The 18,231-nt window shown below is 36.2% G+C and overlaps 2 protein-coding genes across 3 annotated transcripts in view; both read right to left on the bottom strand.

Annotated features, from left to right (window-relative positions):
* LOC134540263 (aryl hydrocarbon receptor nuclear translocator homolog) overlaps positions 1 to 4,552 on the bottom strand; it is a 286,817-nt gene extending 282,265 nt beyond the window's left edge. For both annotated transcript variants that reach the window (XM_063382917.1, XM_063382914.1), the window contains exon 1: positions 4,148 to 4,552. In XM_063382917.1, coding sequence (XP_063238987.1) covers positions 4,148 to 4,178 — 31 coding nt within the window. In that variant the 5' untranslated portion in view covers positions 4,179 to 4,552. The remainder of the gene's footprint in view (positions 1 to 4,147) is intronic.
* Positions 4,553 to 5,915: 1,363 nt separating this feature from the next.
* On the bottom strand, positions 5,916 to 17,429 carry LOC134540021 (U3 small nucleolar ribonucleoprotein protein MPP10). The gene is made up of 10 exons (XM_063382453.1): positions 17,284 to 17,429; positions 16,210 to 16,592; positions 14,351 to 14,538; positions 14,063 to 14,253; positions 13,313 to 13,566; positions 11,403 to 11,587; positions 10,776 to 10,925; positions 9,981 to 10,089; positions 8,201 to 8,421; positions 5,916 to 7,296 (listed from the first exon to the last, which is right to left on the bottom strand). The coding sequence occupies exons 1-10, from the start codon at positions 17,349 to 17,351 to the stop codon at positions 7,144 to 7,146; spliced, it is 1,902 nt and encodes a 633-aa protein (XP_063238523.1). The 5' UTR covers positions 17,352 to 17,429; the 3' UTR covers positions 5,916 to 7,143.
* Between the last annotated feature and the right edge of the window lie 802 nt (positions 17,430 to 18,231).

Here is an 18,231-nt window from a genome sequence, read left to right on the forward strand (position 1 = left end):
AGAAAGACTTATGATTATATCTGAAGCCATTAAAATTTGCAAAGAGATACATCGGGTCCCTGTTATGTTAACTGCCATATCAGCAATAATCATACTGGAAAATGTATCATACAAACAGTGTACTGTGCTCATATACGCTGATAATGGCATCCCACATAAGAGGGCTCCAGTGTAACTCACTGTACATGACAAGCAATTCCAGACCTACATTTAACATTTCTTACTTCTCTCTACGTCCTTCATACGTACCCATAGTTTTAACACGTATATTAAATACAACCTGTAAATATACAAGAACTGTAAACAACACAGACAAATAGCTAAGGGTATAAAAGTTGCAAAACTTGGCCACTGTCATAAAGCAAAGCATAGTGTTCCATTTCAGTGCTAGGTAGTGTATGATATTCCAGTGAAATATCAAACCATAGACAATATGCTGAGCTGATAAGTTATCACTTACATTAACATGTTGGAAGGCTAAATAGTACCAACACTGAAATACATAATCATACAGTGAGCTGGATTTAATTTGTCTCTCTTTATAAGAAATAAATTAACAGTTGCACTGTTGAAGACATTACGAAAGTTGTTTGACAGTCCGTCCAGTAATCGCGACACATGCTTCGCTACATTGCGACATGGGACTGTGAACACACGCACACACGCTGAACTTCTCTGCAGCTGAAATCTTCGCAGCCAGGTCTCGCACCAAGTCAACCAGACAGTCACACAACAGCGATACAAAGTACAGCCAAACATGTAAAACCAAGTGGCGTTAAGGTGTGGCAGCCTTACAAGTCTTCGCTGAGAACCACCTTGATCTGTCGTCTATGCCGGAAAACAGTGTTATGTTACTAACATACACTGAATGCTTAAAAAAAAAATGAGCTGGTGTACCTACTAACATACTGAAACGAAACGTTCCAAGAAACATGGCTGCTTCTTACCAAACATGACTGGTTCATAACTAAGCACAGTGCTAAAATGTTAAACTCTTGCCTCAATGTGGTTACTGTAACCGTATTAACAATCCTTCACCAGAAAAAATTTTTATTTTAAGGTTACAGTAACAGCATAATACATTGCTACAGGTACAACTGTGCCGAATACAGCCTATTGGGGCAATCTTCCGGTGTTATGGCGTGGACTGTATGATGTCGGCGTAGATAAAAGCACTGTTCATGTGAAACAGGATTTGGCAGGCTGTAAACTGCATCCCAACACAAAGAGCACACTGCATTATGCTAACCAACGGATTTTCTGCAACACGTGCTGGAACACCGTTCTTCATCTCTGGTGTTACGTGCAGTGTACTGCTGACGGCCCGTTACGGCTTTGTTTACCTGCAGCAAAAAAAAGTCACAATATTGATGGTTATCCTACCGACATAGGCAACATCTTTTCCGGTAGGCATTGTTGTAACTTTGACTTACCTGAAAGGACTAGTTTCCATTCAGCTGCCTGTCGACAGACTAACGTTTTAACGAACAGGACCCGCTGTGGTGGACACAGCGAGCCATGAGCGTGTGCCACTTTGTGTTCGTTGCACATACTGCTAAATGCACAGCAGCACACTAACGCCACATGTAATAATATTTGTTCTACTCGCACTCTCTTTTTGACCATTTAACTCTCAAGTGCCCTCGAGCGCTTTACTTGTTGGAAATTGTATGGCGAGTGTTCGTTCCACTCGTGGGGGCAAGATGCTCTCGAACTCCTCCTCTCGAAGAGTTGCTGGGTGTTTTGGTACGATCATCCACTTCTGTGTTGTTCGTAATGTTCAAGGTAAAATGACATTTTTAGACAAAGACACTATCACACTACATATGTACAACTTTTTCACGAAAGCATTTTTGTTGACATATACTTAATTACTAAAAAGGTTATTAGGTAGTCCCAAAATGGTTTCAAGTTTAGACTAATCTTAATTCGCAATTGTATTTTTCACAAGGTATGCTTTTGTGTCAGGTTAAAAGAAAAAATTCTCAAGTCATTTTCTTCACTTATATGAGAATTACCAACTCTTTCTGGTATTAGGTTCATTTGCTCCTAATAACTTTTACAGTCCTAGGGAGCAGAAGAGACAGTGAAACACAATGTGCAGCTTCTACAGAACATGGGGTCCTCTAGAGCGGCAATCGCCAACATGTCAAACGGCGGAGCTTGTGGGTTCCATTCCAACACACCGGCATGAGTCCAATAAATGAACTCTGATTCGGTACCCCAGTGGTTTGTAACTCACAATCATCTTGGAGTCCCCATTACCTTAAGCCTCTGAGCATAACCATGAGATGTAAAACCCTTCCCAAAAAATACTACAGCCTGCAAGAATGAAATACCAGCAACACACTGTCCCAAACAAATCAGAGTGCATGTTAACACTGGGATGGAGCTAGTTATAGAGCAGACTTACTTCAGCTCATTTCCCTGAGTATTCCCGGTTTCCCTGGCCCAGCCAACATTTTATTCCTGTCTCATTGATCTATCCGGTAAAACAACCAAGTATAGCAAAACTAAATTTACTAACACATTTCGACAAACGTACACGACACGAAAATTTGACTAAAAATAAGTTTTTAAGCACACTATACAGTTTCCAATGTCATCATTTTGATCAATACTATGTATACAACACTACCAGTCTGATAGATTTTATGATTAAAATATATTCTGTTTTAAGACTTTCAGATATTGTGCAGTATTAAAAATTACGGTACTGATACTGTTTCATACTTTGATTGTGACAATTTCCTTGTCCCCCCCCCCCCCCCCCACGGGTTTGAAGACACTTTTTCAATTCCTTGAGTTTTCCAGATTTTCCATGTCTGCAGAGTTAGCTGCTGCTACAAGCATTCATAATGCCATAGTATTTTTACCAGAAAAAAAAATTTATTTACATTTGCAAGCACTTTACAGACACATTTTTAACACCTAAGCGCTTTTGTGAATGAACATTACTTAGATTCGTGATTCCTGTAAACCCTCTAGGGGTTCCAATTTATCCTGTATGGGTGTACAATAATTACTTCTCTGGAATCCTCCAGATTACGTCTACAATCATAACGATTATAAATAAAAGTAGGTAGTTCAAATTTTTAACAAAATTGGGAAGCAAATGAAAATCAAAATATTCTAATGTTTGAAGTGTCTACATTATGTAGATTTTTTAAACAACAATTATGTTTTGTATATCAATTTTATTTTTATTGTGATACTAACTATAGGTTATTGTATAACACTATCATTTAATATTTTCAAAAAGAGGTCATTTCCTAGTGTAGGTATTACTCTCCTGAAAAAAATCTGAAAATAGCATTATGATTACTACTTAGCCCAAAAAGCTGTTAAATAGTTAAAATATTGCTAACATAACTTAGCTAATTGTTTACACCAATTTACAGTATTTTAACTATAGATATCCTAACCTAACCAACCATTAAAACAATTTTAACAGTATTTTTAATGTAGCCAACTCAACCTAGCCAACCAAACATGTGATTTTACAGTATATTAAAAGTACCAAACCTAACATATCCCACTGATAAGGTGAAATACAGGTCAAATACTTTAAATGTTGCAAACCTGTTAAACTGAACTATCAAATAGAATGAGAGGAACTAAAGAAAAAGGAAAAATCATTGAGAAGCATAAGCGTAGCTACCTAACCTAAACAATCTTTCACTTAATTATTTGACTGTTCCCATAAACAGAAATGGTGCAATATCCCTTAAGAGGCAAGAAGTAAGTAAATTAATAACACATAACTATTGATAAAATAAGCACAAGCTGTTGATAAACAACGGTAATTGGTCTACACAAGTTACAACCAATGTTTATGTTTTGAACGTATACGTTAACCTCCAATATACTTTATTAATTAGATATTAACGCATATTTATGTTTAAACAGGTATAAGAATTTTTTCTGCACAGTAAAGAAATTAATTTAATTATTATTTTTCAGGCTACGTTTGTTACCTTATAATTTATCAAACAAAAAATGGCTAGTGACATGCAAAATTGGTCATCAGTTTCTTGAAATTATATATAGGAATGTTTTTAATTTTCATCACACACCGGTCACATGTTATTAATTTTTGACATTTTGGCATATTTAAAACAATCAAGGACACCTTGCAATAATTTACCTGGCACAGATTGTGTAGTTACAGCAGACATCTGAGTATAAATTCATGCGTTACACTTATTTTTCTCGGTTATCACCAACACACGGAACTATGTATTAAACAAAACAAACAATTATTACAGTCGTTATGCTTAAGAAAAAAAAGGCAAAACAGTGTTTACAGCAACATGGAAGCCATATTTCAACTCTTGTACATCTCATTATAATACGAGAAAAATAATGGAGAAAAAAGTTTCCTTGCGTTTCTGCTATCTATTGACAACAGCTATAAACACATTTTTGTTGTGGTTTTTTTTTACTTCCAAAGAAATTTATATTTGAGAATCAGAACTATTTATGTAATTTTTATTAGGGTTATTATTAAAAGCATTAATAAAAACTCGCAGTGTCTCGTGAAAGATTAAATGCCATGACTATGAAAATTTATATTTTAAAAAAACCTACCATTTAAATCCAAATAAAGGGGTAAACTCATATTTCAAAATACACGTCAAGAGATAGCAGCACGTACCAAATTTACACATGAGATGTCTGCACCACAAATATCTCTGGAATTTTCGGTCCTGGATGGAAAACAAGGCCCGGATAAAACTTGGTATGTGGAGAGAGCCGATATAATAATAAAACAAACAAAAAAGAACATATAACATTGGGCTTAAACAGATAAAACAATATTATTAGTGAATATATAACACTGGTTCATATTAAAATAAAATACGCCATATTTGTTTCAACAATTTGAAAGTCTAAATCAAAAAATCCATTATGACATCGGTCATGTAATAAGAGATTTCCAAACAATACAACATACATATTGAAAACTAACAGTAATATTTCATTAGTAGTAATTCCCAAAAACGAATTGAATACTAAAGCAGGTACCTACCCAAATTAATTAACATTAGGCTCATCAAATTATATGCTGCCTTCCAACAAAGCCAAATTAAAAAATTTAATAGAAAATTATTTTGTAAAGACTTTAATAATAAAATAAATTATAATAAGCATGTGTAACTACTTGAAGAAATAAAAATTAATTACCAAGTGTCCATGCATTTTAAAAATGTACCAATGCCATAATAACAGTTGCAACACCAAGAAATTAAAAATTTCCCCTATAAATTAGGAACACTGATTTTGGTACAAATTTTCTGCTAAAATATTGAATTAATTGAATTTACTATATTAAAATATTACATTTTTGTTTTCTTTTTGACTAACTGGAAGGTTTTTGATGCATTCTTAGTCCTGTACAGCATATACCAGTAAGTTGTAGCAGTGATAAATATAATTTCTCGATATTGTAACTACCTTATTTAAAATGCACCCAATTTCTAGGTAGACTTATAAAACTCTCATTAATACAAAGTTTTTCAGTCCCTATAAATTACGTAGGTGTTACAGTGCTATGGTATGTAATTTGTTTGATAATTTAAGAATGGTTATTATGTAATAGAAATATCCCAGTATAATGAAATGGGACAATGTGAAGTTTCAACTGAAATAATACTTATGCTAATTATTCTTGACCTTAAATTTATTCATGTCTTAAATCCCTGCAAGTGTTATAAGGAGAAAATATTTTTTGAGCCACAAGTGTAACTTTTATAAATTTGAATTTTACAATCCCTATATATATATATATATATATATATATATATATATATATAAAAGTATATTTGGTGCAGTATAAAACTGTGTAAAATTTTAACGGTATTTGAATTTATTTAAGAATTATATAAAAATAGTGATTGAATATTGTAAAACAAACCTTGATATTGAAAAGAAACAAAATCATGGTCCCTTCGGATTTCTAAAATCAAGGTTTGACTGTACTCACCTAATTGCTCACCTCTCAACAATTGGCAATGTAATAACACAAAGTCCAAGTCCGGGATCCACTGCAGCATCTGAAGTGGTTATAGGTACCTCCAGCTCTTCCACCTGGGGCTATGAACTTTTAATACCTACTCAACTATTTCATCATGGACCATTTACATTGAAGTTTTGATTGCATACAATTTTTTTAAAATATCATCATTTTCACAAATGCACTATTGATTCCTTTTTACCTTTCAGTAGCTTTATTCACCTAAGGCATTGAGATAAACATCATTCCATCACATGATATAACTCCACCAAACAGAGAAAAAAAAAATTGATTAGATAAATATATCTACAAAGGAATCACAATGAAAATTTACTTATAGAGATGTAAAATGTACATGACATGTACCAACTGTCTCCCTAAACCACATCATCATTTACACAACCAGGGTATCAGTTATAAATACAGTTGCAGTTATGGCACAGTGATGTTGAAGATTTTTTAAGGACATGGTATTAGTATTCGATAACAGTCGTGAATACAGTAGTTCGAAAGGTGTGAGCTACTGTTAAGGGCTTCAGACCCTTATGGCACCCCTTGGATACACCATCGATCGAACATTGACAATGAAGGTAGTTGACAAAACAAAAACAAAAAATAATAATAATAATAATAATAATATAAAGAATTTCATTGAATATAATCTTTGAAGTGCAATTAAATGTGTCCTTAAAAATACAAATTGAATTCAATAAAATGTTATCGTGTAAATTAACTCTTAACAAGGACACACCAAAACATAAACGGCAGCAATTGTTTGGAAAAATAAAAGGTATTTAGATGAATTTGAAAGAGTGCCAATTTTGTTTTGTGATACATAATTTTATGACAGGTTCTCTCATATACTTTGCAAAGAGAAAAGAAAAATATCATTGGTTTTATTTGATACTGTTGTTGGTTTTTGGCTTGAATTGTACAAACATTTCTCTTTTTGCAGAAATTCTAAATTCCATGTACATAAAAGTAAAAAATGCATAACCACTCGAGTTTTCAACTACTTCCACACTTTTTTTAGTCTATTCAAAAACTGATTAATATTGTTTCATTCTGTTCATCAGTTCCAATCTATGATATAAGGAAATGTGTGTTGATAAAAAATATTTGATGTGTTACAGTTTTATTTTTTTTGCAGATAAATTGCTTTCATTGTTGTTGTTCTTCCTGGTACCTTTGAGCTTGGATTTAATATGACTGACAACTTCCTCCTGCAGCTGGGTGAAAAATGCTTTCGATGATTTGACTGTTTTTGTCTTCTCTTCAAGCTGAAATGCAAAAACAAACAAATAAAAAGAAATATATCACATTTTTGAAGACAAACTAAAATAGATTAGGCTAGCAAAATTCTCATAAATAATTAGTGAAATTTTTTTTTTAATCTGAGGATTAAATTTATAAAACAGTTATGGGGAAAAATTTCGAGAATCATTTAATTGTAACTTCCACACCAAATTAATTTGCTTGTACGTACATGATAACACAAAATACAAAACTCTAAGGTTGGTATTCCAAGATAAAAAAATAAGGGTTTAGGTGTTGAATATGCTACACCTGTACCGTAACCATAATCCTAGTGCACATTAGGACACGGTCAATCCCTTATTTTTAGGGAAAAGGATTTTAGTGTCCTATCCCTTACCGATCTGTTGCCCAATTTCTGTGCATGTGCAGAGCTTACTTTTACTTTTTTGATTTCATCCATATGGCATACACGCGTCTGGCACCATTAAAATACATATATATATATATATATATATTTATTTATATGGACATTTTCGTAATCAACAAAGGACGTACTTGGCATGTTGGTGTGCCAAATGAAACTTTATGATAGCAAAACTATTCTGGAATACGTTTCGCACACTTCGATGGTCATAACAAGAAATAACCGTAACTTAGAAAGTACTTGAGAATTTTAGAAAGGCGGTTCCAATTTCGCGTCATGGTGCTGCTATCTCTAGTATATTTGCAGTAACAATTGCTAAGATGGTTTTGAAACGTTCACAGTTTCTAGCCTCGCACTTTGGGCGATCTGTGACCTTACTGGGATTCGGTTTGGACACGTTCTGGCCCACGAGATAGGTCACGGTTGTGTCCCAACGAGGCAGTGCTTATTCGCTACCTCACCCAAACGTCTTGGAATACTGGACCACGACCGTCACGACTCACCACAGAGACGTTCTTGTCTTTGGAGGCCTTCTCGAGCGCCCGCAAGGCCTTCTGCTTGCTGTACTTGTTGCCGAGCCCCGGCCGTAGCTTCTCCACCGCCTTCTTCCTCTTCTCCGTCTCCAGGCGGCGCTCACGCTGCCTGGTCTTCTTCCGCCGGCGCTCCCGCTTCTTGTCCGTCTCCGTCCGCTCCTCCTTGGCCACCAGCTCCCCTTTCCTCTTCGCTGGAAACACCGGGCATCGACACTTCAGCCACACTCACCACAGCACAGCACAGATGCTTAAATGGAACACCTTTTGCACACGCAGGGTCAATGAGAAAAAAGGTCGGTAGCAGAAATGTAAAACTACAGGACTTAAGTGATTTTTTTAAGTTTGTGGTGTATCGAGTTTTTTAACTAAGAGAAACATATAAGTATTTTTAACTCGTGCGCTTTTTCAACACAAGACTCTAGACATATATTGAGCTAACTTATTTTATATCTGCTCATGTTATCACTGCATTCCACCACCACCCCTACAGGACAGATGCTTAAATGAAACACTTCGAGCACACACACACAGGGTCAATGAGAATAAAAAAACACAGGTCTAAAATATCTGTGTTTCAATTATTTTACCCTACTACCTACTCCTTTTTTAAATTCTTCTATGAAAGTTTGCGTTCTGTGTGTCGGTAGCAGAAATGTAAAACTAGAGGACTTAGTGATATTTTGAAGTTTGTAGTGTATTGAGTTAGTGAACTAAGAGAAACATAGGTATTTTTAACTTGTGCACTTTTTTAACACAGACCTTAGACATATATTGAGCTTAATTATTTTATATCTTTTCGTTCCGTTATTATTGCATTCCACCACTACTTTAAAAAATTTAAAGGCCCCTACAGGACCCCCCTCAAAAATTTCACTTTGCTTGGTATCACCCTAACAAAATTGTAGCTCCTGTAATCATTAAGGACAATAAATTATGGTTTTATTCTTAAGACAATTTCATTTATAAAACAGGAGATTTTAATGTTTCTGCATTTATTAAAGAAAAGTGTAATATTCAAGAAATATGAAACTAATTATATTTTTCAATACTTATTTCACCAAAATAGTCTCATTTTGATCGGCACCTGATGCACTTACGCAGTAAAGTCATTAGTAAAAAGAATTACTAGAACAGAACTACTCAGAAAAATAAAAATAAATCAGAAATTTTTGCATGTTTGAAACATGCGCTGTCACAGTAAAAACGTGTTACTAATGTAAGACATGCAAGAACAAACAATATAATATTAATTATTTTCCATTCCATATACGTCATACATGATAAAGATTTTAAATAAGTATTTTTTTTTACACTTAAAAATAAAATTTACACGTCAGACAATTTCATATTTTTTCGTTATTTAAATAAGTGGGTATGACCGAATAAATATTAGATTTCCACTTTAAAATACATCGTTTTATACGGAAAATATACCTACACAAAGCGCTCGCCATCTAATAGCGGGACCAAAAACATAATTCGACGTTTATGCGAGAAGTTTCTTTATCCCAATTTTGACTGCCAAAAATATAGGTGCGAGGATTATGCGAGTGCGACATTATGCGATAAAAGAGGGTACTTAAGAGAATTACCCATCTGCCCTCAGTGTATTGTTAAAAGCTTTTCGTGAACAGAAAACGACTCAGGATATCTTGAGAAGTTTTCAAATTACATGGTTTCTTCCGAAACTCTCCACACACATTGGGTGTGTGCCCGGGTGGGCGGGGCCCTTTAGAGAAATAATACTCACCTTTAACCTCTTCTGGTGCGAGGAGGGCTGCATCGCTCACTCCCACAGGGGCTACTTCCTCTATGGTCACCGCAGGGAGGTTGCTTACTACCTGCACGTCTGGGGGAACCTGAAAATACACAGCACACATACTTCGATTCAACAGGAGATCAAACTGCACAAAACTTTAAACTGCCTTCAACACGACAAATTCATAGGATACAAAGGTCAAATTTGAACAAAAAAAACTTTTATATATAGCCTTTATATAACTTTAAGATTAAAAATAAAATGCCAAATATTGCTTAGACATATTACTTATATGGCAATACTACTAAATCTGTTCAAATATCTACTACAGAAATAATTAAAAAAAGTTTGTAATCTATTTTTTTTAATTCCAAACCTAAATTTCAATCAGTTTTATAGGCATAGAACATTTTTCCTTAATTTTGTTTTATTGGAAGCTTGTTTCATGTAATAATACTGGGGATTCTGGTACGAAGTCCTTGCCTAATGCCCGAGTCCATAATACCTGTATGTGTATTTCCCACAGTAAATACTAAAAATGAACTATAATATAGAAAGTACACTCTGTTATCACTTTGACAGCTAGCATGGAGCTACATGAATCTGTGTTGGTTTTCTTTATTAAGTCATAATATTCAGCAGTCAATTCCAAATGTTTCTTGCAACACCAGTGAAGAATGTGTAGTGTGTAGGTACGTTACGTTCCCAGAAAGCTGTATCATGTCAGGCTGCTTGCGTTTTTACGGCAAAGAGCAAAGAACGGTTGATGTGGAGAAGAAAACTCACGGGTTTTGGCGTGTAGTGGAAGTTGGACAAAGCATCAAGCTTTACAAACAAAGCCGACATCATTTTTTTAATTTCTTTGTGTGACTCTGGCTCTTCCTCCGGTTTCTCTTCCGCCTCCGGATTGACAGACTCCCGCTGCTTGATGAACTCCTGCACAAGCCAAATTTGGTTGAAAAATAAATTATTAAAAACTAACTGTTACATATAACAATACTACCACACACACTTGATAATTTAGTAACAGGCACCAAACAAATTTATTGGCATTGAGGTTGTACATGGAGAGAGAAAGTTAAACTGTCGGACGAAATAAAATTGTAAACATTCTACACAATGATTTACAATGCAGAGTGTAATGTACTTGCGGCATAAAAAGTATGGTTCAAAATCTCAACATATCAAATGGTGTGGCTGTTATTAGTGAACATAACAATGAAATGTGACATTTAATCCAGTGAAAAACATATGCATACACGAAGCCATATTTACTTGTAATAAAGTTTGTTTGGGAAAAAAAATTACTGGAATGAATGTGGCTTAAACATGTTCCCAGCGAAGTAACTGCCTTCTTACAGCGGACTAGGTGTACACCACACGTAACTTCAAAAACTTTATCACACAACAAACCTGCTCATAGACTTCAGCTAAACTCAGCTTGCTTTTCTCCTGGTTCAAAACCAACTTCTTCTTGAATTCAAACGGTGATTCGACAGGCTTGACTTTCCTTTCCACGTCGTCCCAAGACTTGTCTTTGATCCTCTGCCGGATCACGTCTTCGAGTTTTAATGTTGTTTCCTCTGTTATAATAGGTGCTGAAATGGAAAACAAATGGGTATTTCAACAGAACTCATAATCAAAGAGTAATTTCTTGATATGCTATTAAACAAGACCATAGTCGTAAAGAAAAATACAGAATATAACAACAAAGAAAGCTCAAAATTCTGAAATACAGAACCTATGACATTCAATAGTACTTTAGTGTGAAAACTATACAGAATGACTACAAAATATGTTCAACCACTTTCATGAGATTTTTGGGACCATCCAATGAAATTTTCTCACAACTTCTTTTTAAGTTTTTTTTTACATCCAATAAACAAAATTAAACATAAGTTATTACTTATACTATTTCAGGACAGTCCGATTTTTTTAAAAATCTAAAACCTTTTCAAAGAAATTCCCACATGATTTAAGTGGACTTTCTCGAAATATATATTTATGAATTTACCTGAATGCAAGGTGACTCGAATGCAAAATGAGGTCTACATTTCCCTCTTCCATCAGAGAAATATTTTTAGACATATGACACAGGAATTTGATAAAAACAATTAGATAAAACAAACACAGCAGCTGACGCAGGTTGTGTGTAAATTTATGTTCTGTCCCCACCTATTTAATGTTTTTAAACACATGTTAAATTTGCCTGAAATATATGGTCTGTGATGTAGCTTAGCAAGATGAATTTGAATTTATATGCTTGTAAACAGAAAAAAACCTATTAGAATGATTGAATTGAATGTGTTTATACATTGAGTGCTAAATTTTTAAAACTTATTGTGCAAAAAATTTTCTTTAGTGGGACTTTTCTTAAAGAACCTAGTCTGCCCAGTCCGGGCCGTATCTGTGTTGGTGAGGCAGAATGACAAGTGCAATGCTCACTGGTGATTCTAGCGTGGTATTGCCTCTAAGCGCAAGGCTCTAGACCTGCATAGAGTTGTGAGGTGTATTGTGAGTTCCCTGAGTGCTTTCGTGAATCTGCACCGGGTGCTACATTCCCGAAAGAAAAAAAAAACAGATTTTTAGCCATTTTCACCATTCTAAGATTACAGTTGGAAAACAAAATACGGAAACAGAACTACTCATTCGCTCTAGGCGTGTTAAATTTTTTTTTTTCAAACAAACACCACACCGATATCTTGCGGTAGTTTTCAAATAGCATGGTCTTCATGAATTTCTGCACACACCATATGTGTTCCCGGGTTTACAGCAGGGCCGGTGCGTCCGCACAGGCGAACCAGGCAACCGCCTAGGGCGCCAAGTAGCTGGGGGCGGCGCAGCACGACACACAACAGCTCATATCATATGTTTAACGATTATTGAAACTAGAAGATTAAAATGGATTTTTGCAACAGTTTGGAGTGTTTATATTGATATAAGTAATTATTTAAAGTCCACGGTGACCTGTTTATGATTTGTAATAAGTAAAAAAGTTAAAAAAAAAAAACACAAGCCTGCTTACATTTGATTGTTGACAAAATCTTAGGCTTACGTGATGTATTTTGAGGCAAGGAAAATTTTTTTTGGGCTGTCCGGCCCGGGCGGGGAGGGGGGGGGGCAATTAAGGTTTTTCGCCTAGGGCGCCAATTTACCTTGCACCGGCCCTGGTAGACAGGAGGCCTTACGAGGGCTTTACTGAACTCAAACGAGGATTTATAAGCGGAACGCATTCCAAACCAAGTACAGTGAACTACCACAATGCAGCCAGAAGTGTTTGTTCCCGGCCCCAGCGTCCCAGCGCAGCCACAGAGGGACGTTACCTGGCCGCGTGGTCAGGTCGAACTCCAGCGCCTCCTCCAGGAGGGAGTTTACGGGCCGGGTCACGGCCGACACCTCCCCCTTCAGCTGCCAGGGCTTCTCGGCGAGCGCCTTCGCCTCCAGCTCGCGGATCCGCGACCGCAGGCGCTCCTGCCGGGACTCGAAGCTGGACCTCGCCTCGGGCGCCCCCGACGACGCACCGTCGCTGCCGTCCCCATCGCTCTGCCCCGCATCGGCGGACTGGGCGCTCTCAAACCTGCAGGCGAAATTACATTAGATGGGAGAGGAGCTGAAGATTCGAAGAAGGGGACGAGAGAAAGGGAAGTAATATATGGAGATCAACAACATTTTTAAAAATAATCACTTCAGTGATAATAAAAAACACAGCGTTGTGTATTTTTTTTTGTCAACAAAAAAAAATTATAATAGAAACTGGTAATTTTACACCTTAATTAAAATGTATAATTAAAATCAATACAAACCTATACTACATTAATAAATATGCACAGGCATGGCATACTTAAGCATACATAACTTGTACCTATTAGAATTCATAGTGATTTAAATCTCAATGACTTACATTCATCAATTTAAAAAAAATTATGAGAAAAATAAATATTTCTGAAGTGCAAACACATACCTTCATAAAAGAACTTGGCTAACTTTGACATTAAAAAAAAGTTTAGCTATATCTAAACATTACACAACACTGGAAAGTACAAAATAATTACAAGACAAAAGTGCGTTCTCACCTAACTCTCTTTTTGGGTTCATCCTCATCACTTCTCTCATCATCCACACTCTCGTCTGCTTCCTCTTCTAGGTTATTCTCCATACTGGAGTGAACCTCGTCACTCTTGCGACCGCCCGCATCACTTCCATCACTCTCTGCATCCTCAGGAGCATCAAAAAAATCTCCGTACCACAAATCTTCTTCTTCCTCCTAAAAAGAAAATAATTTCGCACAAACATTTCATTTTTTTTTTGTACAATCACTGAAAAGCTTTAAAAATTACTCTGCAGTGAAAATTTCACCTTACGTCATCATCTTCCGATGGAACATCTTGAAAGTAGTCAATTGACTCGTCATCTGTGTCGCTTTCGCTGCTCTCCACTCTCGAGACGCGTTCCTTTTTGGTTTCTAACTCAGCTATTCGATCTTGCCGGTCCAGGAAGTTGCTCAATTCATTCAACTTGAAGAAGCGATCGTCCACGACAGACGGCTTTCCTGCAAAAGGCAAATTAGTAAATTTCTTTAAAATACAGTACTGTTCGTAATTCCTAAACCTAGTTAAAACAGATCTACGGAACCTTCAATAACATAGCAGAAACCAAATATTCTCCATGGTTAAAGGTTTACCTACAGAACACCCATCAATACAAATTCTGTGAAAAACATGAGATTTGAGAACCTGTCTTTTTTTGCCACACTTCAATTCGGTAGCATCGAACTACAAAGCATTTGAACGAGAAGCCATTTTACGAAGAATGTGAATGTAAAAATATAAATTATCTGCTGGAATTTGAAAGTCTTTCGAGCAAAATGAACACTGGCATTATTTTATGTTACCAACTTAAAATTGTTTGCCTTCTGTGCACTGAACTGTACCAAAATTGGAACTCGCAGACATTTTAAAGTCACCTGTACGAAACTCACCAACAGAGAACGGATCCACAAATAAATCTAACGAGTCTCTCAAAACCACGGAAGTGCTATACGAATGTGGCCATCCAGCATGTCCTCACGTGTAAAGAGAAAAGCGTGTCAGTATCCAACATGCGGCAACTAAAAACAGCACAAAGCCACCATTAAATTTTTGGGCCAGCAAAAGAACGTAGTTCGTTTTCTGTGCAGAATAATCAAGGCATGGTTCGTACCCTCTTGTGGAATCAAAAATTGGGGCTTATAAGGACCCCTTTAACTAAATACAGAGGTAGAAAATCATTTGTAATATCACAAAATACCTCACAAAAATTATGTTAGCTACATAATGCAAAAAAAAAAAAATAATAATAATAATAATAATTTTGCTAGTTAGTATGCTCCATAACTTTGAGAGCACTTTCAACGCTCAAACGGTTACCTATCTAATAATTTTCAGCCAATACATGGTGTTTCTAAAATGCAGTATGCATTCCTCTCATAAATCACAAGAAAAAATTTCAGCCTGAGAGTTACAGTGTGATCACATTTCAAAAAATTTTAAACAAAAACTACTTGAATAAAAAATAACATTTTTAATATTTTTCTCGTCTTATTTAAAATATACAATCTGACAAGTAAATTAAATAAAAGGATAGTATCCAAACTAACATTCTTTCAATTATGACGTAATAAAACAGTTATAGCATAGTTCTGTAGTCGCAACCAGTAAAAACGTAAAAATTAATTAAAAGTAAACCAAGGGTGTCTTATATGCTTTTACTCATGCTTTCTATATGATACAGTGCAGAATGTAAATACAAAAAATTAAAACGGCAAAATAAAATATATAATTGTTACCGTAGATATACAGTAGAGAATTGATTAACAGAGTTAAAGTGGATAGCTGCAACCTTGGATAAATTAAAATTTTAATAATAAAGATATAATCAGAAAACCGTCTTGGTTTTCAATTGGCCCATGGCATCATTTTGGGGTATTTTTTTTTTCCAGTTTTTCTTCAGTGTGGATTCTTTCATGTCACTCCATAATTCGCCCGACCAACAAACAACATCCTTGAGGTTAATTACCGGTTAGGCTTTTGACAACAGTTACATCATTTTCTAGGTCCTCAAGCAAATGTTTCAACAGTCTTTGCTGGTAAAGCATTTTAGATCGATTAAGATAGTATGGAATCTATGTTCATCAAAGCTCAGTTAATCCAGACTACTGTAGGCATTTCAATGAATTAATTACCTTTTCTAGTTATCTTACTGGGCTTTCTTTTCCTGTCAGATTTCCGGGAGTCTTGCGGCACCCGGGCGTCCTCAGATTCGCCGTCGCCCGTCCCTGCGCCGCCGCCGTCGTCGTCGTCGTCGTCGCTCGACTCGCGGCCGTCGCGGCCAGGCTCGAAGGACAGACTCCTCCTGCCGGCCACCAGCAGCGCCACGTCTCTGACCAGCGCGTCGCTCCTCTCCTCGTTCTGCAGCTCCAGCTCCTGCCAGATCTGCTCCTCGTCGAACGCATCGATGATCAGCTCGGGCAGGGCGCTCGCCGAGGGCGAACCTTCCGCGTCCTTCGTGTGGTCGTAGAGGCGCTTCAAGAGCTTCTTGACATCGCCAGCCAGGTCATTTTGGACACTGAAACAGAACTTTCTTAGTACCACATTCTCTCTCACGACAAAATATGAAAGCGGAGACACTTCTAGGGCCAGGGAAGCTGGGCGACCGCCCAGGGTTTGAGTTTAGTGGGGTCTCTTTCACTGTATATACACACATATATGGAGAAAAGAAGAATTGAACTGTTACTAGCGTTGGTTACAATTTAAATTGAATATTAGTGATTTCGTCTTGGAAAAACTTTCAAGAACCTTATAATATATACAATGACATGATTTCACCAGAATTTGATTGCTGGAATTTATTAAAAATACCCGATGATAATTAAGAAAGAATATCAACATTTATTATAATAAATTAGAACAACCAACGTCGAAATTAAAGTTACATATCGCACCCACTTAACATCTCGTACATTCCAACTTTAAATACCTATTCAGAAAGTTTTTTCACTAAGAAAAGGCAATCGCGAGTGTAACTGTCAACCAAACGGTCAGTCACAAGCATTGTTATCAACTAGTCTGCGGTGAAAACCGAAGTCTAAATTTGGAGAACTACGAATTAAATTAAAACACAATTTATAAAAACAGTTCAATATCCAAATATTTTGAGATCTGGGCCCAATAATAAAAAAAACTATTTGTCATTATGGTCTAGAATTGATATAAACGTTATTTAAAATAACAATAGGATAAAAAAACACGTTATCTACCTCAAAAAGTTTTCCGGCTTCTTGGTAAGGAATTCAAATGTGTTAAGTGTATCACTGTAAAATGACATTTTCAAAGTAAAACGAACTGATAACCTAACTAATCGAGCCTAGACATGCTCGCCATGCATTTAAAACAAAATAAACACTGTGGCCACTATACAAAACTATTAGCCATGTTGATACACGAAATAAAAGATATCTGAAACAGATATAAGTACACACGATCTCAGCTGTTATGGGTATGCTGATACTCAGTTATGTAGTTAGTTATGGTTTAGAATGGGTAAAAACCTGGTGGCAAGCATTATTCATTCTTCTCCTGAAATGAGCCACACTTCTCGCCAACACACTCTCCTCATCTAACACTTTCCAATCCCCAACCATTCTTACAACCATATAATTTTTACTTCTTTCATATTTCTTCGTCCCTTAAATACCATCTTGGGGTTCTCCCTCCTACTTCTAACAAATACTGTAGAAGTATACCTCTACAGTATTTGCTTCTAAGCTTTCCAATCACAACTCGTATATCCAGTTTTTTTTTTCCTAACCTAACTAATTACTAAGTGTATTTGGCAGGGGTCTGGGTAGGGAAGACTCTAAATGCGTCTCAGGCCGAAGCCTATACGCTCTAAGCATGCAGGTTATGAACCATGCAGGAGACGAAGCATGCATCATGTGCTAGGAGGGGATTGGCCAGCCATGGCAACGTTTTAGCCATGACTAACTCCCCTCACTGACTATTCTAGACTATAACTAGATCAGATGGGCCCAGGTAAAACCTGCATAGACACAGGGAAAACCCTGGGCACTGACATGCGGGATGCAAAATTTCATGCATTAATTACAAGCAGGTTGGTTACAGGAACAGAAGGATGGTTCTGGAAGAAGAGTTGGACAGAGTAGAAATGCTACTATGCAAATGGGCGGGAGCTTGGACATTAATTT

This window comes from Bacillus rossius, chromosome 16, assembly GCF_032445375.1.
Source record: "Bacillus rossius redtenbacheri isolate Brsri chromosome 16, Brsri_v3, whole genome shotgun sequence".
Classification (NCBI taxonomy): domain Eukaryota; kingdom Metazoa; phylum Arthropoda; class Insecta; order Phasmatodea; family Bacillidae; genus Bacillus; species Bacillus rossius.

Bases quoted from the DNA above. Each gene is read 5' to 3' on its own strand.
- LOC134540021 (XM_063382453.1), bottom strand. From the start codon at position 17,351: ATGTCATTTTACAGTGATACACTTAACACATTTGAATTCCTTACCAAG. The intron at 14,254-14,350 runs GTAAGGTGAAAT...TTTTCTTTTTAG, and splicing joins TTCCATCGGAAGATGATGAC to GAGGAAGAAGAAGATTTGTG. The intron at 10,090-10,775 runs GTGAGTTTTCTT...GTGTATTTTCAG, and splicing joins TCCACTACACGCCAAAACCC to GTTCCCCCAGACGTGCAGGT.